Source organism: Tamandua tetradactyla, chromosome 2, assembly GCF_023851605.1.
Source record: "Tamandua tetradactyla isolate mTamTet1 chromosome 2, mTamTet1.pri, whole genome shotgun sequence".
Taxonomy (NCBI): domain Eukaryota; kingdom Metazoa; phylum Chordata; class Mammalia; order Pilosa; family Myrmecophagidae; genus Tamandua; species Tamandua tetradactyla.
This window is the reverse complement of record NC_135328.1, coordinates 18,872,203-18,899,438: the sequence shown is the minus strand read 5'-3', so window position 1 is coordinate 18,899,438 and position 27,236 is coordinate 18,872,203. Positions and strand designations below refer to the sequence as shown.

The following is a 27,236-nucleotide window of genomic DNA, read 5'->3' as shown; positions in this document are numbered from 1 at the left end:
ACTCTTCAATTAATTTCTTTCTGTTTGGGTACACTGGCTGATGGATGTGATACTTAAATAGAAGCTTAATGGCTAATGGGCAGAAGGAGCAATAGACCTTAAGTTTATTTAGAGCGGAGACTGTGCTTAATCCTCCCAGTAGCCCTTTATAAGTTCTTGTTGAACTACTAAACAATTTGACTAAAAGTTGTAGATAGAATTCCATTCCTGACTCTGACATGTATTTCTGTGTGGCCTTAAGTACTCAATTTCTTGAGTAATGTAGTAAGAGAAACATGGTACATTTGAACTGTAAAATCACTTAATTTTAAGCTTCTCTGGGAACAGGAATAATGTCTTATTCACCACCGAATTCCTATTCACAGCACTTCTATGTAGGCTCATTCTTAGCAGCATGTATTCATGCCTGTGTCTTTTTCATCTCAAATATATATAACACTCATGAAAAATGAAATAAAATGTTAGTAGATACTGCTGCTGCTTTGCCCATATCCCCTTCCAAATCCCCTTGCCCTAACTGCATCAGTGCACAGGCCTGATTCCCAAATCCAGAGCCTGGATATCTCTGCGTGATGGGTTTCTTTGGCTTTTATAGCTATTTTGCCTCTCAGCATGGCAGGCCAAAAGTGAGGAGGAATTAATGTACAACCTCATCCCCCATAACCAGGAGCAGCCCTCAAGCAATCAATGATTGGATATTTCTCACTTTTTCTATTAATATTTCCTAGAATCCTCTTAAACTATTTGCACTTGTTTACCTGTCTCAAAGTTTGCTTCTAGGAGAACTCAGATCTTGAAAGCCAACTCCTTGACCCTCTCTTCAGCTATCACCCCATTTCTCTCCTCCTTGAACAATTAGTTTGTTATATTCATTCCTCAACCCTACTCTGTTTCTTTTTTTTTGTGCCTTTTTTTAGAGAAGTTGTGGGTTTACAGAACAATCATACATAAAATACAGCATTCCCATATACCACCCTGTTATTAACACCCTGCATTGGTGTGGAACATTTATTACAACTGATGAGAAAACATTTTTTATCTAGAACTATGTTCATGGTTTAACTTAGGGCTCACTGTGTAGTACTCTTCCTTTTAAATTGTATTCTGTTACCATATATACAATTTAACATTTCCCCTTTTAATCACATTCAGATACATGTTTAAAAAGTGCTTTTAATTACATTTACAATGTTGTGCTACCATCACCACCAATCATTACCAAAACATTTCCATTATTCCAAACAGGAATCCTCTACATTCTAAGCCCTAACTTTCTATTCCATAACCCCACCCCATCCGCTGGTAACCTACATACTAGATTCTCAATTAATGAGTTTGCTTTTTCTAATTATTTCAAGTCAGTGATATCATACAATATTTGTCCTTTGGTGTCTGCCCTATTTCACTTAACATGATGTCTTTAAGGTTCATCCATATTGTCACCTGTATTAGAACTTCATTCCTTTTTATGGCTGAACAATATTCCATTATATGTATATACCACATTTTATTTATACAGTCATCAGTGATGGGTACTTGGGCTGTTTCCATCTATTGACAGTAGTGAATAATGCCACTGTGAACATCAATGTGCAAGTATCTGTTCAAATCCCTGCTTTCGAATATTCTGGATATTTACTTAGTAGTGGGATTGCCAGGTCATACAGTAGTTCTATACTTAGTTTTCTGAGGAACCACCAAAGGTCTTCCACAGTGGCTACACTGTTTTACATACCTACCAGGAATGAATGAATTTTCCTATTTCTCCACATATACTCCAAAACTTTTCCTTTTTCTTTTTTTTTTTTTGATAGGAGCTATTCTAATGGGTATGAAATGATTTATCATTGTGGTTTTGATTTGCATTTCCCTGATTAATAATGATGTTGACTGACCATCTTTTCATGTGCTTTATGGCCATTCGTATATCTTCTTTGGAGAGATGTCCATTCTCGCCTTTTGCACATTTTTGAAATGGCTTGTTTGTCTTTTTGTTATCTAGCTGAAGGATCTCTTTATATATTCTGTATATTAAACCTATATTGGGTACATGATTTTCAAATATTTTCTCCCATTTTGTAGATTCTTGTTTTACTTTCATGATAAAGTCCTTTGAGGAAAAAAAAATTTTAATTTTGTTGAAGTAGGTCCAAGTTTTCTATTTTTTGCTTGTACTTTTAATGTAAAGTCTAAGAAACCATTTGTCTAGCATAAGGTCCTGAAGATGGTTTCTTACATTTTCTTCCAGGAGTTTGATAATTCTGGTTCTTAAATTTAGGTCTTTCATCTATTATGAGTTGATTTTTGTATACTTTGTGAGGTAGAGATCATCGTTTTCTTTTTTTTTTTTCAAATAGAGACCCAGTTTTCATAACACCATTTGCTGAAGATATTATTCTTACTCAATTGAATGGTCTTTGCCCTGTTGTCAAGTATCAGTTGGCCATAAATGTGAGGATTAATTTCTGAACTCACAGTTCTATTTCATTGCTCTATCTGTCTGTCCTTGTACCCTTTTGATTACTTTGGCGTTGTAGTAAGTTTTAAGATTGGAAAGTATAAGTCCTCCAACTTCATTCTTCTTTTTTCAAGATGGTTTTAGCTATTCAGGGCCCCTTATCCTTCCATTGTTTTATGATTGGCTTTTCCATTTCTGCAAAGAAGATTGCTGGAAATTTGATTGGGATTGCATGGAATCTATAAATTTCATTGAATAGGATTGATATCTTCATGGTATTTAGTCTTCCAATCCATGAACGCAGAATGTCCTTCTATTTATCTAGGTCTTCTTTGATTTCTTTAACAGTGCTTTGAAGTTTTCTCTGTACAATTCCTTTACATCCTTGGTTAGATTTATTCCTAGATATTTGATTATTTTAGTTGCTATTGTGAATGGATTTTTTTCTTGATTTCTTCTTTTGATTGTTCATTGCTAGTGTATAGAATCACTATTGATTTTGGGGTGTTTATCTTGTATGATTCCACTTTGGAGAGTTTAGAAATTCTAGGAGTTTTGTTGTGGGTTTTCAGGATTTTCTTTATATAGAATCAGGTCATCTGGAAATAGTGGAAGTTTTACTTCCTCCTTTCCAATTTGGATGCCTTTTATTAGTTTTTCTTGCCTAATTGCCCTGGCAAGAACTTTCAGTACAATGTTGAGTAACAGTGGTGACAGTGGACATCTTGTTCCTGATCTTAGAGGGGAATCTTTCAAGTCTTTCACCATTAAATAGGATGTTAGCTGTAGGCTTTTATTATATGCCCTTTATCACATTAAAGAAGTTTCAGCTTGTTCCTAGTGTTCTAAATGATTTTAACAAGAAGGGGTGCTACATTTTGTCTGACGCATTTTCTATATCAATTGAGATGATCATGTGTTTTTTTCCCCTCATTTTGTTGGTGTAGTATAATACATTAATTGATTTTATATTGAACCAACCTTGCACAGCTGGGATAAATCCCACTTGATCATGGTATGTAATTCTTTTAATATGCTGTTGGATTAGGTTTGCTAGTAATTTTTTTTTGAGAATTTTTGCATCTATATTCATAAGAGATAATGGTTTGCAGTTTTTGTTGTTGTTTTTTTCTTGTAGCATCTTCATCTGGCTTTGATGTGAGGGTGATGGCCTTGTAAAAGGAATTAGGGAGTGTTCCCTCTTCTTCAATTTTTTGGGAGAGTTTGAGGAGAATTGGAGTTTAGTCCTGTTGGAATGTTTGGTTGAATTCCCCTGTGATGCCAGCTGGTCCTAGGCTTTTCCTTGTTGGGAGATGTCATGGTTAGGCACATGTGTCAACTTGGCCAAGTTGTGGTAGCTGTTTATCTGATTGGGCAAGTACTGGCCTGCCTGTTGCAATGAGGACATTTCATAGGATTAGGTCATGATCACCTCAGCTGCATCCACAGCTGATTCCATTTGTAATCAGCCAAAGGGGAGTGTCTTCTACAATTAGTGATGCTAAATCTAATCAAGAGAAGCCTTTTGAGGAGGGCTCAGGGGAGACAGGCCCCATTCCTGCTTCAGCTGGTGAGCCTCTCCTGCAGAGTTCATCCAGACCCTCCATTGGAGTCGTCAGCTTCACAGCTTGCCCTGTGGATTTTGGACTCTGCGTTCCTGTGGTCACGTGAGACACTTTTATAAATTTTTTATTTGCAAGTGTTCCCTGTTGATTCTGTTTCTCTAGAGAACCCTAACTAATACAGGAGGGTATTGATTACTGATTCACTCTCTTTACTAGTATTTTGGGTTTTGGGGATCTTCTGGTTTTTTCTAGAGTTAATGTGGCAGTTTATGTTTTCTAAGAATTTGTCTATTTCATCTAAATTATCTAATTTATTGATGTGCAGTTGTTCATAGTTTCCTCTTATAGTCCTTTTTATTTCAGTGGGATTGTTAGTAATGACCCCCTTTTCATTTCGACCTTCATTATTTGTATCCTCTCTTTTTTTTTTATCAATTTAGTTAAAGGTCTGTCAATTTTATTTATCTTTTCAAAGAACCAACTTTTGGTTTTGTTGATTGTGTCTATTGTTTTTGTTTGTTTGTTTATTTTCAGTTTTATTGACCTCTGGCCTACTCTTTGTCAGTTCTTCATTTTGCTTGCTTTGTGTGTAGTTTGCTTTTCTTTTTCTTGTTCTTCTAGTTTTGAGGTTAGGTCTCTGATTTGAAGTATTTTTCTTTCTTAATGTAGGTATTTAGAGCTCTAAATTTCCTTCTCAGCACTGCCTTTGCTGCATTCCATAAATTTTGGTATGTGGAATTTTCATTTTCATTTGCCTCAAGATATTTCCTGCTTTCACCTGTGATTTTATCTTTAGCCCATTGGTTGTTTAAAAGTATACTGTTTAATTTCCATATTGTTGTGAATTTTCCATTTCTTCCTCTATTATTGATTTCTAGCTTCATACCATTATGGTCAGAGAATATATACTGTATAATTTCAATATTTTAAAATTTTTTGATGCTTGTATTGTGACCCTACATATATGATCTGTCCTGGAGAATGAAACATGTTCACTTGAAAGGATATGTTTTCTGTTTTTGTTGGGTGAAGCATTCCTATGTATTTCTGTTGGGTGAAGTTGTATTAGAGTATCGTTTATGTCTTGACTTTCCTAATTGATCTTCTGACTAGATGTTCTATACATTATTGAAAATGGTATATTAAAGTCTCCTACTACTCATTTAGAACTGTCAGTTTCTCCTTTCAAATCTGTCAGTATTTGTCTCATATATTTTGGGGCTCTGCTGTTTGGTGCATATTAATTTATAATTGTTAAATCTTCTTGTTACATTGTCCCCTTTATCAATATATAATGACTATCTTTGTTACTCATAACTGTTTTTGACTTGTCATGTATTTTATCTGATATTAATATAACTACTCCAGCTTTCTTTTGTTTATTACTTGCATGGTACATTTTTTCCATCCTTTCACTTTTAGCCTTCTTCAGTCATTGATTTTAAGGTGAATCTCTTGTAGACAGCATTTATATGGGTCATGCTTTTTTATCCATTCTGCTAATTTCTCTGCCTTTTGACTGGAGAGTTTATTCCATTTATATTTAAAGTCACTACTCATAATGCAGGTCTTTCTTCTGCCATTTTGCAATTTAGCCTTTGTATGTCTTACATGTTTTTTGTCCCCCAGTTCTTCCATTAATGCTAATTTGATATTTATTTGATTTTTTCTGCTGTACCACATTGAATGCCTTCTCTCTGGATATATTTTTCATGAATTTTCCTTGTTACCATGGGATTAAAATTTATCATCCTAAATATATAACAGTCATATTGGTTTAAGACCAATGTAACTTCAATAGTATACACATATACCATTCCTATACCCCTCCACCCCCACATTTTTAAATTTGTATTACTGCTTATATATTTGTATATATCCAAAACTATATATTTATCATTAATTTTTATGCATTTGTATTTTAGCAATAAGAAATAAGAAATGGAGTTATATGTCAAATAGTCTACAATAATATTGGCATTTATAATTACCCATATGGTTACTTTACTGTAGGTCTTTATTTCTTTATGCCACTTTAACCACTGTCTAGTGTTCTTTTCTTTCCTCCTGAAGAACTCCCTTCAGCATTGTTTGTAGGGCAGGTTTAGTGGTGATGGACTCAGCTTTTTTTTTTTCATTTGGAATGTCTTAATCTCTCCCTCATTTTGAAAGAATGTCTCATCAGATATCAAATTCTTAGTTGGCTGTTGTTTTCTTTCAGCACTTAAGGCATTTCAACCCATTGCCTTCTTTCCCTCATGATTTCTGATAAGAAATCAGAACTCAATGTAATTGGGACTCCTTTGTATGTACACATTGTTTTTCTCTTGCAACTTCATGAACTCTCTCCTACTACTTTGCATTCAGTAGTGTAATTGATATATGACAGCATTTGTTTTTCTTCATGTTTTTTTTTTTTTTTGGCATTTTCTGGACTTCTTGGATGTGCATATGCATGTCTTTTGCTAAGCTTGGGAAGTTCTCTGTCAATATTTCTTTGACTATTCTTTTTGCTCCTTTCTGCCTTTCTTTTCCTTTGGAGACTCCCATAGAACATATATTGGTGTGCTTAATTGTGTCCTACAGCTATCTTTGGCCAATTTCACTTTTAATACATATTTGTTTTCTGCTCCTCAGCCTGACTCATTTCAAATGTCTTGTCTTTAGGTTCACTGATTCTTTTGCCAGCTCCAATCTGCTCTTGAAATCCTCCTGGAAAGTTTTTATTTCAGTTATTGTGGACTTCAATTCCTGAGGTTGTGTTTGATTCCTTTTGAAAATTGTATCTCTACTAAGATTTTCACATTGCTCATTCGTTGTTTTCCTAATATCCCTTGGTTCTTTCTTTGTATTTTCCTTCATCTCCTTGATGAAGTCATTTTTCAAAGGCCTTTAAGTGATAAAGACTATTTTTTAAAAGGCTTTTTTTTGTATGTCAACATTCTGGTCCTCTTTATTGTTGTTTTCTGGATTTTGATCCTCTTCCTTTGGTTGGGCCATCATTTTGTGTTTGTTTGTCTTGTACTGTTTTGCACATTGTACATTTTAATATTTTAAAGTATTAACTCTGGGATGTATTCCCTGGGATGTCTGTTTCTTGATTTTGTAACCAGCTGGTGATAAGACAGAGATTTTCTTGAGCTTCACCCTTCTATCTGGAAGGTCTGCCTAAAGTGAATGCAGTGTGCAAGATTTTACCTTTCTGGGTCTGTATCTTGTCCTGGGTTTTGGCTTGTTGGTTATTTTGGAGTTCGCCTGTTTACAGGAGTTTGGTTGCAACCTCTGTTTCCTAGAAGTTAAAGACTTCCCTCTCCCAGGTGTTTGAAGCTGGCATGCTTTTGCACCTGATGCCTGCTTCTATGGTTCCCTTCACTCCTTGCATTGTCTCAAACTGCTTTTACCTGGAGGGAAAATTCTGGGAGGAAGAGCATATTGGAGAGGATTTTCCCAAGTCAGTTTTTCTCTGCTGAGACAGGGCCAGGAGCCTACACAGAATGGTTCCATAGTGCTCTTGGAAGGGATTCAGGGAGGGAACTAAGAGCTTTTTCCACAGTTCCCCGAAGGTGAGCTTTCTTGGCCTGCCCAACAAATGTAGCCCTTCAACTAACTGCCCCCTGCAGGCCTGAGGAAGCATAATGTCTTTAAGTCTCCTCTGCCACTGCCTTTGTTGAGGGTGGCCACCCTCAGAACCAGGCCTCCAGTGATCTGGAGTCACTAATCAACCGTGATCAGTGATCAGCCATGCTCACTGCTTGTCTTGGGGAAGGGGATTTTTATGCTCCTTTCTCTCACCAGTGAGCTAGCCAGGGGATGGACCCCATGGTGGCCAGCTGTGAGAATAGGGGATGGGCACAGAAAGCAGCCAGGAAGAGAGAGCAACTTACTGTTCTTCACTGTAATTTATCAGCCTCTTCTTCTTGCTTTTCTCTAGGTGCTGTACAGTGTTCTTCTGGCCTCAGGAGTTTCAAAATGGTTGCTCAGACTGTTGCTGCCTATTCAGTAGTTGTTCTGGTGGAAGAATTGAGTCCTGGAACTCCCTACTTTGCTATCTTCCCACAGTCCCTCTTCTCAACCCTACTCTTACTAGATTCTGTCCTCACCCTACCACCAAACCTTTGTCCAAAATTCATCAGGATTAGTATATGGTATATTCAGTGGCAGTTTCAGAACTTAAGTTGCTTGGATATTGAGAATGGACTGTAATATCTTCAAAACAATCTTCCTTTTAGCCTCTTTATTAAGACTACTATACCCAATTACCACAAACTGAATGGCTTAAAACAACAGAAACTCATTCTCTAATAGTTCTGGATTTCTGGAGACTAGCAGTCTAGAATCAGGGTATCAGCAGGGTCATGTTTTCTCTGAAGAGTCTAGGAGAGGATCCTTCTTTGTCTTTCCCTGGATTTTGGAAGTTACCAGAAACTTTGGTGCTCCTGGACTGTAGCAGCATTACCCCCATCTCTGCCTCCATCTTCACATGGGGATCTTCTCTGTGTGTCTCTGTCTCTTCCCCTCTGCTTATAAGGATTCTTGTCATACTGGATTAGGGCCCACCTTAATTTGGAATGACCTCATCTTAACTTGATCACATCTGAAAAGACCCTATTTCCAGATAAGGTAGTATTCAAAGACACTAGGGGTGAGGACTTCAACTTATCTTTTTGGGGACACATTTTAACCCAAAACAGTCTTCTTGACACCACCCTCCTGATTTTACTTGTAAGATACTTGGAAACACCCCCAGAGAATTTCCTGCTTTCTTCCTCTTCAACCCATTTTGTAGTAGCAATCCAATTTTCCCTTGATAGTCTGGATCATTGCCCCAAGAAGTACAGCAACTAGTATCTTTGCATGTTGATTCATTGGCATAAGGAGCTCCAGGTAGTTGGCAATCTCAATTTCCAGTTCAGTGGAAGCATTCTTCCTTTTGGGTCTTTGATTTCTAATCCAAATTGTGGGGATGGCAAGGAAAATGTTGCCAGTGTATCACAGGGCATAATAGTAAAAGGAGTCACTCCCATCTGTTCACCTTAATTCTCTTGACTCATGAATCTTAGGTATGAGAGAAACAATGCAATTTATTGGATGATGATTTAGAGCAATTACTGCATCCTGGATGACATTGCCCCAGCCTCATAAGATATTTTCATCTAGGGACACTGTAACTGAGCCTTCAAAAGGCCATGACATTGCACTATTTAGCCAGCTGCTTCAGGGTGATTGGGAGCATAGCAATCCCAGTGAATTCCATCATATGAGACAATTGGCCCATTTGCTGCAAAATTAGTTCTTTAATCAGAGGTGATGCTGTGTGGATAAGGCAGAAGTATGTTCATGAATGGTAGTTTTGACAGCAGCGTTCCCAACAGAGAAGACAAATCTATATCCAGAATAAGTTCCTATTCCAGTAAAAAATAAAATGCTGTCCCTTCTATGATGTAAGATAATCAATTTTCCACCAGATGGATGACTGATTCTCAGTTGGTTCTCTGGCTGGGAACTGATGGTTGTTCTAGTGGGACAGAATTTTAAGGCTGAGTTATCAGAATTTGTTCTGTGTTTTCCTTAGTGATTCTCTGATGTGACTGATTTAAAGGCATTAATGGCCCTTTTCCATTGATAAAGAGGGCATTAATAGTTTATGGCATACAATGACAAAACATTTACTCACATGATCATCTGGAGATACTTGCAGCTAAATGCCTATAGAAGACAAGACTTCAGGCTTGAACTGAACAGTGGCACCCAGAATATGTGTCCCAATCCCTAGAATCTGTGAATATTACATCATTTGGCAAAGGATTGAATAATATCTTATTATGGCAAAAAGTGTGAGTAAATTAGGGATATTGAGAGAAGCTTATCCTCTATTATCTTGATGGGACCTAACTGCAATCACATATAAGAGAGAGGCAGAAGAATATTTGACACAGACAGTGAGAAGACACATAGAAGAGAAAGAGGCAATGTCATCACGGAGGCAGAGATTGGAGCTATATGATCACAAGGTAAGGAATACCTGAAGCCACCAGGAAGTGTAAGAGGCAATAAATGGATTCTCCCTTAGAGCCTTCAGAGGGAGTGTGTCTACTCTGATTTCAGACTTCTGCTTTCAGAATTGTAAGAGAATGAGCTTCTGTTGGTTTAAGTCACCCAGTTTGTGGTAATTTGTTACAGCAGCCCTATGAAACTGGATAAAGGAAAAATAATACCTAGTCACAGTTGTTAAGAGGAAAAAATTCACAAGAAATTAATATAGTTACTATAGAACATTTTAATAAAAATTAATATGGTGGGATTGGTTTGGTGTTTCTAATTCTGCTGGAGAACTTAGAAAAAGAAAATCATGAGCTCAAGTCTTTCAGTTCTCAGCTTGAGAATTGCATGTCTGAACCAAAAGCACCCATGACCTCAATAATTATCTTCGTTATTTTTAAAGTAAACTTTTAATTTTGAGATTATTGTAGATTCACATCAGAGAAATGCCATGTACCCTTTAACCTGGTTTCTCCCAATAGAAACATCTTGTGAAATTTTAGTACAATATCACAACCAGGATATTGGTATTGATACAATCAAGATACAGAGATTTCCATCACCACAAGTATCCCTCAGGTTTTTCATTTATAGACACTTCCCTTCTCCCACCCCTCCCTGACCCCTGGCAACTGCTAATCTGTTCTCTATTTCTAGAATTTTGTCATTTGAAGGCATAAATGAAATCATAGCGTATGTAACCATATTGTATATATCTGATAGTTCTTTCCTTTTTATTGCCAGGTAGTATTCTATTATAGTTATTTTAAAGTTTGTCTCATAATTTCAACATGTGGGTCATTTCTGTCTCTTCCTACCGATTGTTTTCTCTCAGTCATGGGTCAATTTTCTTGTTTCTTTGTACACCTTGACATTTTTCATTGTATACTGGACATTTTGTATAAAAGAAAAGTAGATACTGAAATGAATAGTATTTACCTCTCAAGAAGGGCATACCCCAATTCTGTCAGAATGTTAGTATTAGAGGCTGAATCAATCTGGTCTGTAGTTGATGCAGGTCTGAATTTTGTTGTGGCTTTATTTGATTAAGCAAACTGCAGGCCTCAAATGTTTTTGTGTGAGATGAGGCTGTTCTCATCACAAGGGCCTAAAGTCTAAGCATTGATAAACTTTGCGAAATATCTTTGTTTATATATCTGTTGCTACCTTTCCAAACTGTGGAACTTTTCTCTCTGATATGAAGTCTCTCTATAAGGAGAGTTTCCGGGAAGGTTTATTTGCTCTGCAGTCCCCCTTTTGACTTTCTGAACCTGGGGAGATTTCTCTCCACTCTGCTAATTGGTCCCCATTCTTTGGAAGGGAGCTGCCACTACCTCAGATGTACCTTTTTCAGCTCTTGTCAATGTTCTAGTCTCTGATGTCCTGTTCCTAAGAATAGGTCTATGGTGAAGACCTATAGAAAATAGTTGCAGAAGGGGAAAGACGCTGTGGCTAGGGTTTCTTAGAATTCTAATCTGTCAAACCAGTTCATACACATCCATTGAAAGTAAATTCAGATTTCTGTTAAAGTTTCCTTATTTCTTGTTATAGCAGTTTCTTTCTTCTGCTGCTCTGTCATGGATGAAATTCTTCACATAGAAGAGAAAGTTTCTTCTCTTCTGTGAAGTGCTTGTCACTTGTTGGAGTTTAATTCATTTAGATTCTTTGTGTTCTCAGCAATTTGATGAGTTAAGGAAACAAATAAATTTATTTTATACGTTATCCAAATGGTTTGGGTTGTTAGAGCTAGAGTAATGGTCACTGTTACGGCTTTCTCCGCTGTAACCTAAAGGAGAAGGGCATTCCTTCATTTTTTTTTTTTTTTTTTTTTAATATGAGCGGGCTCCAGGAACTGAACCTCGTTCCCTGGCATGGCAGGTAAGGCTTCTGCCATTCAGCCACCATTGCCCTCCTTCATTTTAAGAGTGAAATTTTGAAAGGCTAAGCAGGGCTTTTACTTCTCAGCTTCAAGTTTTGCTTAGGACTAGGAAAATCTTAAATACTAAGCCGTATATTTTTTTCCTCCAGAGCAGGGATATAACATCATCCTCCCTGCTCTCTCCATGGATTTTATTCATATTCTTTTGTGAAGATCTCTACTTTTCCTTCTCTTGGAGCTAAGCTTTTGGATGTCTTATATTCTGTTTGCAGGAGTTGGGGGTGGGGGTGGGGAGATTAGGAGTAGTCAACTATTCCACAAATAGATACTCAGTAAATCCCCTTGCTTTCAACCTCATATCTCACTCCTATCCTCTTTCTTTTGATCTTTCAAAGTTCTATAGGGCATAATGTGCTCCCACCTTGGCTGCATTGACACCATTCACACACATTTTTGGCTGCTGCTCCCTCAACTCTGGTATATTAATTATGGAAAAAAAAACTTCTACTTCTAGAAGTTTGTTAAGAGTTGGTATTAGATTTCCTGGGCTGCTCTAACAAATACCACACAATGGGTTTTACTTAAACAGTGGAAGTTTATTGCCTCACAGTTTTGAGGCTGGGAGAAGTCCAAAATAGAGGCATCAGCAAGGCAATGTTTTCTTCCCAACTTCTGTAACGTTCTGTGCTGGCTGCTCGTGGCCCCTGGGATTCCTTGGTTTATATCCCTGCTTTGTGTCAGATGGCAATGTCCTCTCCTTTTTCTTCCAGGTTCCTACTGACTCCCTGCTTTTGCCTCTTCCCCATGGCTTTCTCTGATTATGTCTGAAATTCTTCTGCATATATGTATATGTATATATATATATTTGTTCCCCCTGAACCCAGGTCTCCTACATGGAAGGTGAGCATTCTACCACTGAACCACCTGTGCACCCTCTTTTGCTTATAAAGGGCTCCGGTCATCCGTATAAATTCCTGATCTCATTCAGCTGGGCCACACCTTCATCTTCAAGAAATACTATTTACATTGGGTTCGCATCCAGAGGAATGGAGGTTAAGATTAAGAACATGTCTAAATTGCGGTACATAATTCAATCCACCACAAAGTTCTTTTCCACTGCTATCTCTACTCTCAGGTGTCTTGCACTAGAAAATTGGACTGGATATTTACTAAATAATTGAAGAGAGTTAGGGCTGAATCCCAAGCAGTTTGATTCGTGGTCCAGTTCACCTTTTCTCAACCGCATCACCTCCTTATTTCATTCCCCTTTATTTCTTTCTGTTCTAAAGTTTTACTGAAGACATTCCAGAAGAATCATCCAGATTGCCACACTGTAACAATGATTCAACTGACAGCTACTCCCCTAAGTGCCCTTGTTGATGAGCCAGTGCATATCCGAGCTACAGGCCTGTCTCCTTTAGAGGTGGTACTTTTTGAGGCATCACTGGAAGATGAAAAGGGGAACCTGTTTCATTCTCGAGCATACTATAGGGCTAATGAAGCTGGAGAGGTGGACCTGGATCATGCTTCTGCACTAGGAGGCGACTATGTGGGAGTCCACCCCATGGGGCTCTTCTGGTCTCTGAAGCCAGAGAAGATACTGACTACACTGGTGAAAAGAGATGTGATGAATAGTCCCTTCAAGGTCCAGTTGAAACTTTATGACTCATATTTCCTACTACTACTACCCATGCTCACTCCAAAGGCTAGTCTGACTGTGGAGAGGTGGTACGTGGCGCCTGGTGTCACACGGACCCAGGTCCGAGAAGGTCACATTCGGGGAGCTCTCTTTCTCCCTCCAGGCAAGTAGAATTATCCTGTTAGTTGTCATTCTGGTTTATGTTCTTTCTGAATGCCTCAACTTCCTCTTAGATGTTTGATTTAGATATGAATATTACATATCCACTCATATCCTGACTTAGAATCAAGTTCGTGGTAGGTTCAAAGAAAGAGTATGGTAACAAGCCAAGTCCATTTTAACTTTCATCTTAATGCTTTTGAAGCTGGGATTGGGCAGAAGTATTTAGAATTCCCTAGGTTTTGAAATTTCCCCAATATTAACATAATATGAACTTCATTTTTCCAACTCTTTTGTGGGGCTCAGCCATGTCTGAGTTTGAATTTAGACAAAAGTTATTAGGGGGTTGCTTCATTATATGTGCTGGTGATACAACAGTCTGAAAAATCCCAACAAAAAAAGGGAATATATAAAGTTTCTAAAATTGTAAATTACAGAAAAGATTTCAGAAATGCTCAGATAATATAGCACACTTTCAAGTAGTGCTTCTTTGGACATTCAAAGTACCTCACCATGTTCTTTGCATCCTGTTAATTCATGTGAAATAAATGTCTACATATTTCTGAGTGATTACTGAAAGCTTAATGAAGTAAAGTAAATTTTTCAAAAGCAGTTGTCAGCAAGCTTAGGTGTCTGAAATCTGTTTCAGGCATGTATTTTGACTTGGGATATGGCTAGCAGCATACCAGAATGTATTCTCTTCATTTTTCCAAAAGTCCCCTACTCGAAGTTGTGAAAAGATGGAAGAAAGGAGGAATTAGAGGGTGGATCATGGTCACATTGGAGTTATAGATGGCTTCTATAATAGTAGCTGGAGGAATTAAAGGCTAGTCTATACACATTCTTCCTGCCCAAGCCATATGGGCACATAAAATTGAGTGTTTTTAATTGACACCAAATACTCGTTAGGAAATACAGCATCCAGCTGATTGAATCAGAGATAAAAGAAAATAAGTGACAAAATCTTCTGTACTCTTGTTCTCCCACACCAGGGCAAAAATAGGATATTCTTATAGTCTAATATTACATCTTGGGAAAATGCTCTAGTCTGAAATATCCTGCTACTGCATCCTTCTGGACAGTAACTCTGTTGGGCTTCCTACTTTTGTTGTTTCAATCCGAAATACAAGGAAGCATATTTCAACCAGTTGGGTGTGCATTGTTATTTACCATTCCCTGATGAGGAACTTAGTATGCTTTTGGCCCTAAGAAGAGGGGATATCACCTTAAGGCATCTTTCCTTAAAGTTGACTATAGCACAAGTGAAGGTTTACTTTCTAATAACATATCAAAAGGGCTAGAGTTTAATTATTATTTGCACAACCATTTTATTTTGTAATTTTGTTAACTTTTAAAGGAAAATGCTTACATGCAAGCCTGTATACCAGTACAGAATCATTCCTAATCATTAATTGAAAATAGTTCTAAGTCAATATAGTCACCATGATGCTTCCTTTTTTTCTTTTTGCAAGTTAAGATAATTATAGCAGCATTCTACAGAAAATTTTCCATAGTCCCTGAAATCACATAGCTCCTTTCCAATACTCTTAGAATCAGTCATTCTTATTTAAAACAATTTACAATTCAATACTTCAATAAATTGCATCAGAATTCACTTTTATGCTAAGACTCTGCTTTATTCTGAAAAAAAACTCCATATATAGCTAGCAGAAATGGATTGTCTTGGCCATCATGAATTTCGCTATATTTTGACAGCAATGAAAAGCAGACTATAGCACAACACTTATATCTTCTTAGGTAGAGACTGTCACTGGATGGCCAGATAAGTATATTAAATCACTTATTTTGGGATTGAATCCAAAATCAAATTTTTATAATTTTGTACCATTTCTAGGTCAGATAACTTGGGAATCTGATTAAACTTATGGAACTCCTCCCCCCCCCCCACAAAAGCCACCTATGAACATACATGCTCTATTTTGCATATAATTTCAAAGGTTTCTTCACTTACTGATGTGATTTGTGTACCATTTGCAGGTTAAGAAATGCTAACCTTCTTATACCACTTGTCCATAGGAAGTGGACTATCTGGAGTCTCCATTTTCCTTGTCTTTAGAGAATTATATATAACAGTTGGTCCAGTAAAGTGTCTGGACACAGTTTTATTCTGCACCAGATCTAAAGCTGAAAACAGTGGAGATTTTGTTTGGCATCAAAATTGGGGATGCATCCCTTTTATTTTCAACATTTCATTTATCTTCCTCATTTTCTAGTCACATAAAATTGTCTTTTTCACCCCCCAGGAGAAGGTCCTTTTCCAGGATTAATTGATTTGTATGGTGGTTTGGGTGGCCTGGTCGAATATCGCGCCAGCCTCCTGGCCAGTCGTGGCTTTGCTTCTTTGGCTTTAGCTTACTTTAACTATGAAGACCTGCCCTCCCATTTGAAGCAAGTGGATTTGGAGTATTTTGAAGAGGCTGCCAACTTTCTCTTGAGACATCCTAAGGTAACTTTTCTCTCTTTAATAGATTTCAGACCCTTTTCCTTATGAATTGGAACATTCATCCTTCAAATATGATTTCATTTTGGTGACCAAGATTCTCTATTATGGGAATGTCTGTTTCTCTGGAATATTTCTTAGTCCCAGTATTTTCTGTTCAGAAAGATAACTTACATAGGAAGGTTAGCAATTTTTACAGCTTGGTGGCTAAAGGAATAGGTGCTGGATCCAATCAAAACTTGGTGTGTTTAATTTCTGGCCCCATTACTAGTTGCATTATGTTTAATGTTTGGCTTCACCACTCATTGGTTTTGTTACTTCGTAGGAGTTACCTATATTCTCTGTTCCCAGTTTCCTTGTGTATAAAATAAAATTATTATAGGGTTGTGGAGGATAATAAAATGGAGATACTTCTGACTTTATAGAGTAACTCAAAAATTAAGGAAGGCAATCCTTATAAACTACTTAGCATGGTACCATTACTATGTATAGTTACCATTCAATAAACATTATTATTTTTGTTTCCTCATTATCAACCTCAACAGTTAACCTAATTTTATTGAAGGCTTAATCTGAACCTCTAGTTACTTTACAGAATCTAAATCAAATATTGTTGATCTTTCTAACCCATAAACCTTTGAGTCTTCAAATATATGCCTAATATTTTTTTCACTATATGCCTAAATATTAACCTTGTTTTGTAGTAAATATAGGTCAAAGTTAAATTCAATATTAGCACCACTTTTTTGCAGGCAAGTATCCTCCAGTATCAAGGTTGCCATTTAGCATGAGCACAATTTAATATAACAAAATCTATTCCCACTGGCTTCTGCTATCCAGTCAGGCTGGCAACCCTTTTGCCTTAGAGCATTCATCATGTTGTTCCCTCCGCATTAAGTGCTTCTATCACACCCCCACCACTCCTTGCTATCATCAACTTGGTTCGCTTTTTATCTTCCTTTAAGTGCACTTAGATTTAACCTTCTTATTGAAGTCTACCTCGTCACATTATATAGCACTGCTGTACATCACTACTTCCTGTACCTCACTACTTCCTATTCTCTCAGTCCTCTTTACCTCACTCTAGTTTTTCTTAGCCCTTTCTAGAATATCATCTCCTTTACTTACTGTTATATTTATTATTTATGATCTGTCTCCTCCTGTTTCATTCACTGATGTCTCTTGAGAACCCAAATGAAATCTTTGGATCACTTGATACTTGTTGAATAGCTGAAGAAATGAACAAAACCAGCACAGCAGTAACTAAAACAACAAAAATAAAAGAGTTTCCATTTGCTTTGTGTCATTTATATTGCTGGGTGCTTTGCATATATTGTTCATTTTATCTTCACAGCAGCCCTGAGAGATAGGTAGTATTATGGAATAAAATATTAAAGCTTGCATAATTTGTAAAGTATATCATTAAGTCCCAGAAAGAATAAAGTAATTAGGTTTAGGTCACAACCAGTATATGTTGATGCAGGGGCTCAAATCCCTGGCTTTGTGGATCCATATTTCATGCCTCTTTTATTCCATTTTCCTTGATGTAACTTTAGAGTCTCAAGGAAGATCTTACTTTTCTCATTTGTATACTAATACTGTTAGATTCAAGGCCTCTTCTACCTCTACACTATAATTTTCCATGATTTGCATTTTTTTTCAAGAAGCACATTGTTGAGTAGTCATGGTTTCACCTTTTAAGAGTGACTGTTAAATAATCTGGTGTTCAACCAGTTGAAATGTTAGAAACCACACAGAAAAGTACAGCATTGTTATATAATCCCTTCACTACTACCATAAGTCTTGTAAAAAATGAGTTCTGGATTCAGTGGTGTGTTAGTCAGGGTTCTCTAGAGAAACAGAACCAACAGAAGAGATCTTTAAATATGAGATTTATAAAGGTGTCTCATGCAACCATGAGAATGGAGGAGTCCAAAATCCATAGGGCAGAATGTGAAGCTAGTGATTCCGATAAAGGGTCCAGAAGAACTTAACAGGAGAGGTTCACTGGCTGAAGAACCATGAAAGAATTTCTCTTCTTCCATAAAAACCTTCAATTAATTGAATTATCTTGTTGTGAGAGACATGCTATAGTTGATCACAGATGTAATCAGCCACAGATGCAGTCAACTGACTCATGATTTAATATATCAGCCTTCCAGTTCATTGGGCAATGGCAGGAGTGGCTGAGGAAAGAGGATGACTCGTGTCCACAGAATAGTTCGTTTTATCCACGTGATTATTAAAAACTTCCTCTGCTGAAATCACCCTCTGGTGAGGATTCAGTGGGACACAAATATCTTCAAGTTCTTTGCCCACTCAGAAAGCTCTATCCATGTAACTTCCACAGACCTCTTTGTCACCAATTTTCCAATCATGCCCCTTCCAAGTCCCTGACCATCCAGCCAAACCTGTAGCAACAGCCCGTGAGTCAGTACACAGATGCACCTTTTGCTAGTTCTCCTTCAAAGCAAAATGAACAACCAGGTACACTGCTCAACGTTCTGCCCACTGGGAGGAGTTCTTTCTTTAAGGACATTGCAGAATGGGTTTGTAGTGCTGCAGCTGTCCACTTCCAGGTGGTCCCTGCATATCATGCAGAACCATCTGTTAACCAGGTCCAAGTTTTCTCTTCCTTAGTCAGCTGACTGCAGGAAACTCCCCAAGATGCCATAGCTCTGGTCTTGGAAAGAGAAGGTAATTTGGCAGGAGAGGGGGCAACAGACGTTGGCCCACTTCCTCTGTAACTTACTTGTACATTCCGGACCTGCTTGAGCCCTATCTCTAATATACCATTTCCATTTTATTGTGGAGTGCTGCTGTGCACACCCAACTGTATGGCTTGGTGGGTTAAACAATGCCTAGCTCATGATAGACAACTCAAGTCTTATGGTAACTTGGACCCATGGTTAGGTGTTTAGTCCCTACTAAGGCCCTGTAGCAGCCTAAAGGTTGTTTTTCAAAAGGAGAGTATTTTTCTGCAGCAGATGGTAAGGCTTTGCTCCAAAATCTTAAGGATTTGCATTGTGATTCCCCTATACAGGCCTGACAAAGGCTCCAGGCCACATCTATTTTTGCCACAGACTCTTCTAGCCCCATTGGGTCTGCTGGATCATATGGCCCAAGTGGCAGAGCAGCTTGCATAGCAGCCTGGACATGTCGCAGAGTCTCCTCTTGTTCCAGTCCTCACGCAAAACTAACAGCTTTTCTTGTCACTTGGTAAATTGGCGAGAGTAGCACACCCCAATGAATATGTTGTCTCCAAATTTCAAAGAGGCCAACTAGGCGTTGTGCCTTTTGTGGTCCTAGGAGGGGCCAGATGCAACAGCTTATCTTTCACTTTAGAAGGGATATCTTGACATGCACCACACCACTGGACACCTAGAAATTTCACTGAGGTGGAAGGCCCTGTATTTTTGTTGGATGTTTCTCCCATCCCCTGACTCTCAAATGCCTTTCTAATAAGTCTAGAGTAGTTCCCACTTCTTGCTCACTATGTCCTGTCAGCATGATATTATCAGTATAATGAATCAATGTGATGCCTTATGGGAGGAAGAAAGACCAGGGTTCCTGCGGGGAAGATTGTGACATAGGGCTGGAGAGGTGATAGACCGCTGAGGCAGGACAGTGAAGATACCTGGCCTTGACAGCTGAATGCAAATTGTTCTTGGTGTCCTTACTGACAGCTATTGAGAAAAAATACTGATTTTCCAGATCAATAGCTGCATACCAGGTATCAGGAAATGTGTTGATTTGCTCAAGCAATGATGCTACATCTGGAACAGCTGTTGCAGTTGGAGTCACCACCTAGTTAAGCTTATGATAATCCACTATCATCCTCCAAGTCATATTTATTTTCTGCACAGGCCAAATAGGAGAGTTGAATGGGAATATGGTGGGAATCACCATCCCTGTATCCTTCAAGTACTTCAGAGTGGCACTAATCTCTGCAATCCCTCCAGGAATATGGTAATGCTTCTAATTCACTATTTTGCTAGGTACGGACAGTTCTAGTGGCCTCCACTTGGCCTTTCCTAACATAATAGCCCTCATTCCATGAATCTGAGAACCAATGTGGGGATTCAATCAGCCAGTTGCTGATTCCAACTATGCATTCTGGAACTGGGGAAATAACCACTGAATGGATCTGTGGACCCACTGGACCCACTGAGAAACAGACCTGAATTAAAACTCCACTGATCACCTGCCTTCCATAAACCCCTGCTCTAACCAGTGGACCAGAGTGACGTTTTGGGTCTCCTGAAATTAGTGTCACTTCTGAGCCAGTGTCCAAGAATTGCCAAAATATCTGATCATTTCCTTTTCTCCAGTGCACAGTCATCCTGGTAAAAGGCCATAGGTCTCCTTGGGAAAGGCTGGAAGGAATGTTAACAGTAAATTTTGGGCAGTGTAAAAGTGTCCTCCAGATGTAACTGCCCACCCCCTCATTTGTGGGGCTCTGTGTCTGTAAACCATCTCAAATCTGGGAATTGATTAAGGGGCCATGACCCTGTTTTTGTAATTCAAGTTATACTTCTGTTCACTTGACCTAGAATTCTTGCCCTATACAGCTCAAACAAGAATTTAATAGACTGCACATCTGTTTTACTTCTAGGTACCCCATGATCTAATAGTCAATGCGAAAAGTCTCTGCGAGTCAGATTATTTTGACTGCTGCTTTGAGTCTGCTGTCCATTATGTTGGCCATGCCCACTTTTTCTCTGGTGATTAACTGTCATCATGGCTTCTGCCAACTCAGGATCCAGTCATCCCCATTGTGTTGCTCAGTGACAGCAGTTCCCACAGTAGTATCTGACCCTCAGAGAAAGGCAAGTGTAGAGCTCCTCAGGGATAATGGACAGCAGATTTATTTCTCAAGATTATGGTGAAAAATGTGTCCTCTGGACACTCCTGGGATGTGTGATCAGGTCTTCCATGATAAATTCACCCTAGCATTCCAATCTCTTTAAGCCACTGGATCCCCTCATCTAAATTATACCAGGGCAGTTCTGCCATGTTGACCTCAGTTAATGTCGGTCACCTTTTCATCCATGTTTCAGCCAACTGTCTAAAGAAATTGTTAATGTCCTTTATAATACCTTGAGCTACAACATTGAGTGCAGAATCTTTGCTTTTGGGCCCATATCAATAAAATTCAGCTTTATACAATTTTTTATTCCAACATTATACCACGCCCTTAATATCCATTCCCACATATAATACTCTGATTTCTGTCTAAATAGAGTGGAAAGCTTATGCAGTTCTTTTGGAGTATAGCATACCTCCCTCATGGGTGACACTTTATCTCATTTTTGGAACCTCTTGAATCTTTAGTTATAGGCCTGGGAGAAAAGAGGTGGTGGGTCATGAAAAGAGAAGTATCTTTCAACTTACCTCAGGGCATTCTGTTGCACTTTCGTCTGGTGAAACAGGATTAGTCACTTCAGACAGAGAAGTGAGGGCTGTGTCCCCAGGAGAGGGTTACAGGGTTAGCAGGCAGTGAAAGGTTGATCTCATTAGGTGGAGGTTGGATTGCAGACTCCTCTGGGTAGACTAAAAGACAATGAAGCTCTTTTCTCAAGGCAGGCTCAAGGTCAGGAAGCTCTTTCCTCAGGGCAGTGCATTACAGGTCTGTCTAGCAAAGGCCCAGCAGATTCCCAGGATCCCATCTCCCCATCACCATCATTATCAAGCTGTATATCATGATCCCACATTTCAAGATCCCATTCTTTTCCAGTCAAAACCCTTACTTTAACAGGAGATACCCTGCAAGTTTAAGATTTTAGTTTACATTGTAAATCTCACACAATGGAGGCTTTGTGTCTGGATTTCAGAGATCTCAAGTCTGTGATGACAGGAAGTAAGGTTTTTTTCTACAGGACACACATGGAAATTTTTACATTATTCATAGGGCACTTAAGGTGCAAATTTGAAGCCTTCAGTGCATTCCTTTCCTTCATTGCTGTTTCCAACATGTCTAACAACAACCAGCCAACATCATTATGCCATTTAATTCTAGAAAACTCCATATAGTTGTCAAAGACATTTTTACCCAGAGCCTTACCTCATGTAATCATAAATTAACAGGGTGTAATGATGATATTTTGAGTATCTCCTTTGCCAGCTCATCCCATGGACTGTCAGTGCCATCTTGATTATTGGAAACAGAGTCATGAGAGTCGCAGAGTCTTGTCAGTGTAGAAAACCAATTGTAAAACCCATTTTTAAGATTCCGTTTCTTAAGAACCACTCCTGGTACCAAACTGTGTTAGGGTTCCCTAGAAAAGCACAACCAATAGGAGAGATCTGTAAATATGAGCTTTATAAAGGTGTTTCATGCAACCATGGGAATGGAAGAGTTCAAAATCCATAGGGCAGGCTGTGAAGCTGGCAGCTCTGATAAAGGGTCTGTGCAGATTTCACAAGAGTGGCTCACTGGCTGAGGAAGCAGTGAAAGTCTGTCTTCTTCCTTAAAAGCCTTCAATTAATTAGATTATCCTGTTGGAAACATGCCTTAGTTGATCACAGATGTAATCAGCCACAAATGCAGTCCAACTGACTGATGATTTAACACAGCAGCTTTCCAGTTTATCAGCCAGCCAGGAAATATCCTTGCAGCAATGGTCAGGCCAGCACTGGCCTCATCATTTGGCCAAGTTGATACCAGAACTGAACCATCACAAGTGGAGAACAATGCTTTGATTTGTTATATTGTTGGTTCTTATGAATTGAATTGTGATCCTGCAAAGACATGTTGGAGTCCTGATCACTGGTATATAATAATGTGAGTTTATTTGGAAAGGCAGTCAATACAGATGGAATTAGTCAAGTTAAAATGAGGTCATACTGAGTAGGGTGGACCTCTAGGCCAGAAGGACTGATATCCTTATAAGAAGAAAAAATTTGGAATAGGCAGAGGGGAGAACACCAGTAACGGCTGAGTCTGAGAATTGCATGGATGGCCAGCAAGCCACTGCAGAGGCCAGGAGAGAGGCATGGAACAGATTCTCCCTACAGACTTCAGAGGAAGAGTGGCTGTGCTGACATCTTGATTTCAGACTTTTAGTCTGCAAAAGTAAGAGGCAATACATTTCTGTTGTTTTAAGCCACCAACAATGTGGAACTTTGTTATGACAGTTCTAGGAAACTAAGGCAGTGGTTGAAAAGAGTAAAAAGCGATTGTCTGTAATTTAATAAACAGTAAGATAACACTTTAACAACATGACCACATCACTATAACATTGCTACAATACTTCCTTGGCTTAATTGGAAACAGAGAGTTTATATGATTTCTCCCTTGAACTGGCTAACCTCTCCACTTGCTGCATGACTTTTGCCATTGTTGTCACCCACTTGTTGGACACCTGAAAAAGTGTCCATCCATCTTTTACTGTGATATTTAACTTTCTGCTGGATAAATAAGAGAGGCAGTTTTTAAGTTGGATTGCCAGGATTGCAAATAAAAATATGGTGTGCCCCATTTAAATTTGAATTTCAGATAAGGTATGAACAAGGTATTAGTAAAAATATGCACCACACAATATTTGGACATATTTCAATTAAAAAATATTCTTTATATATCTGAAATTCAAATTTAGCTGGTGTCCTGTGTCTTAGCTGGCCACCCTACTTTTCAGCCATGGACATTAACATAGAAAGCTGAAAATAAAAGGGCTTTAGTCTTCATCAGATCCAACCCTGTTATTCTGTAGTTTAGAAGCAACATCCCAGAGAAGTAAAATCATGTTTTATATGGTTGGTCACAGAGCTAATTATTGCATAAGACTGACTGGGCCTACACCAAGCTCTCCTTTCTGTGGGGTGACAGGCCTTATAGATTCACCTGTTAATTTTAGGGACTGGTCTACGGATTCTAAATTTCTATTAACCACCTTTGTAGCAGAGATTATAAAAGAAGGTGAGGGCAGGAAGTGGAATTACATAAAACCTGCACAAAATTGAAAAGGGGGAATTGGCTTGTGGGTCATGAGACCAGAGTCTGCCATATTGTGCCAAGAATGTCATTCCTATTCCAACTTCCTCTTTTTAAATCTAAGAATCTTAAGCCCCTGCTAAGTCTTCTAAGAAGCTTTCTTTACTCTCATGTCCTCTAAATTTATGCTCATATCCTCTGAATTAGGTGCCTGTCTTATGGGTACACCTGTGCATTTCTGCATCATAGCACTTATAGCACTCTGCCTTTTCTCCTTTTTCTTCCACCTGGCATTGAATTCCTTGAGGGAAAGGATTGTGTCTCATATCTTTATTTCCAGTTGCCACAAGTGAGTGGAATGTCTCTGCAAAGGAATGTCTCTTTAATGCCACACAATGATGGTAGAAGACAGAGCTTAGAGGAGTTTGAAAATACTATTTCTGGTTCTGTATTTTCATGTTTTTCCTCTACCTGTGTTGTATATTTAAGAACAGCCCCCTCACCCCACATCACCTAAAATCTCTCTCTTCCCTTGGTTCTCCATATCCTACTATAGTAACTCTGGAGTCTTCTGATTGAATTTTCCTACTCAATCCTACTAATTTTAAATTCATCCCATTTCTTTTCCTGATACCTTTCCTCTGATTATATAGGAAGCTGAGTTGATGTAAAATCTATTATTAGAATAATAATATCAAATACTTGTGCTCAAAATTGTTTTAATCCTATTTTCCTTACTATGCTGGAATTCCTTTGTGACTTTTTACACTTGACACTTAGAAGAGGGCTGAATACATATTTAGAAAGCAATAAAAAGGTCAAATTGTTGGAGAACTATTACTCAGTAAAACTGAACATATTTTTCAGAATTACACAGCAGAAGAAAATGGGTTGGGTACAATTGTTTGTTCCCATTTTTATTTGTGTTTTCATGATTAGGGGTTATAGAGTATGTTAAATGGGGAAGAGAATTACATAACTGTTTCTGTATCTTTTTCAGGTCTTCGGCCCAGGTGTGGGGGTGGTGTCTATAAGCAAGGGAGCTGTGATTGGACTCTCTATGGCTATCAATTTGAAACAAGTCACAGCCACAGTCTTTATTAATGGGCCTACCGTTGTTATAGGTGAACCTCTCAAGTATCATGACCAGACCATTCTGCCCTTGCCCTTCACTTCAGAGTTTGTTTCCATGGATGCCCTGGGGCTTTTACATTTTTGTGATGTCCTGAATGACCCCCAAGCTGAGGCCACTTTGCCTTCTCTCCTCCCCATTGAAAAGGCCCAGGGACATTTCCTCTTCATTGTGGGCGAAGAAGATAAGAATGTCAACAGCAAAACATTTACCAAGCATGCCATAGAGCAACTGAAGAGAAATGGAAAGAACAACTGGACCCTGCTCTCTTACCCTCAGGCAGGCCACCTCATAGAGCCTCCATATACCCCGCTCTGCTATGCCTCCCGTATACCCAAGACTTCCTTCTCTGTGTGTTGGGGCGGAGAGGTTATACCACATGCAGATGCACAGGAACAGTCCTGGAAGGAGATGCAGAAGTTTCTTAGGAAGCATCTCATTCCATTTAAGACCAGCCAACTCTGAGAAGAGTAGACATTCCAGGGTAATCCACACGTAAATCCATTTCTCAGAAGCTTTTCTTGATTGTCTTTGATTTCTTTTAAAAAGAGGGAAAAAATGGGTATAATTATGGAAGTTAATGGAAGGAGAATTGAGATTCTGAATGCCTTGACTTTGGTTTTCACTTTCTTTTGTATCATCCAGTGGCTATTTATAATTGGAAAGAGGAGACCATAAAGAACCATAGGTCTTCAGAATGGTCTGTTATTCGTGGAAATAATTTTAGAGATTTGCCTATCATGAGTAATCCAATTATAAAGATTCTCAAATCAGAAAACATCAACCATGAAGCACAGCATAGCTTGGCTTACAAAAAAAAAAAAACAACATGAAAGGAACTTAGTAGTGACATTTGTCAATTTCTTAAGGCTCAAAATGACTATGCTTTATTAATAAAGTTAATGCTTAGATATCTGAGACTTGAGTAAGGGCTTGCTATCTTTTTATCCCACCTGGAAAACAAGAGCTGTGTTAAGAATCTGCGTTATTTTCTGATTAGTACTGAAGATTATATCTAGGAGATAAAACCAATGAACCTGTATATGATCAATTATTTTTAATCAATTATTTAATAAAATAAAAGAAAAAAATAACTGTTTCACAACTTCTGCATCAAGTTGGGCATTTCCAGAAATAATATGGGAGCAAGTTGAGATTGACAGAGTGAAAGCTGTGAGAACTAACCCAGGGAATGTGAACAGGATGATTCTAGAGAGGATAGAGCAGCCCAAACTAACGTGTTCAAGGTAGAATCAGGCAAGTTTTTTAATGTTTCATATGCATCCCAGGTATCTCTTTGTTATAGGAGCAGGGTATATAAAAATAAGGAAGTAGATTAGGCTGCACCAGCATGCTGGGAATAGAACATGAAGGATTATTAAAAGCCATGCAATGAATTTTTGCTTCATCCTGTAGGCAGTAGAAGACAGTGAGGAATTTAGAGTTGAAGAAAGACATAATCAGATATATATTTAGTAACTATAATTTTGTGTGCCCTGACCTTTACTTATCATTTTCAGACCAGAATGCCTATTTTTTGTTGTAAAGTGTGTGTTTGTGATTTGGGTAGAACCAGTGCTTCCCAGTTCCACACTCACAAAGTGGGCATATGGCACATAAGTGGCAAATAAGAATATCTTGATGCTTTGACTACAATGGTTAGTTCAAAGAACGACATGAAAACCAAACCCAGGAAAATCATAGCATAACCCTCCCCCAGAATTTTGGAATGGGTAGCTACATGGATGACGAAAACCTAGAGCTGCTAGCATCCATCCAACCCACCATGTATGAATGTACAAGAGAATAAAACAAAGTCAGAACAAGCCAGTTTTTAAAGATGGAGAATAGAAAGTGTTGTTGTAATCAGCAATGCATGGATCCAACAATGTTTATAGCTAATTTTGTCCCATGAATATATTTCTTTTTTCAGCTGATGCATTCCTATTTTCATTTACCAAACTTCAATCA

At 38.3% G+C, this 27,236-nt stretch overlaps 1 protein-coding gene across 1 annotated transcript; it reads left to right on the top strand.

Annotated features, from left to right (window-relative positions):
* The first annotated feature begins 11,919 nt into the window (after positions 1 to 11,919).
* LOC143666909 (bile acid-CoA:amino acid N-acyltransferase-like) lies at positions 11,920 to 26,293 on the top strand. Its single transcript, XM_077140504.1, has 4 exons — positions 11,920 to 11,940; positions 13,231 to 13,743; positions 16,004 to 16,206; positions 25,134 to 26,293. Exons 1-4 carry the CDS (start codon positions 11,934 to 11,936, stop codon positions 25,728 to 25,730), a joined length of 1,320 nt encoding a protein of 439 aa, XP_076996619.1. The 5' UTR covers positions 11,920 to 11,933; the 3' UTR covers positions 25,731 to 26,293.
* Positions 26,294 to 27,236: the final 943 nt, after the last annotated feature.

Excerpts from the sequence above, each read along its gene's own strand:
- LOC143666909 (XM_077140504.1), top strand. Across the intron at positions 13,744-16,003 it reads AGCTCTCTTTCTCCCTCCAG|GAGAAGGTCCTTTTCCAGGA; the intron begins GCAAGTAGAATT and ends TTCACCCCCCAG. Across the intron at positions 16,207-25,133 it reads TTCTCTTGAGACATCCTAAG|GTCTTCGGCCCAGGTGTGGG; the intron begins GTAACTTTTCTC and ends TATCTTTTTCAG.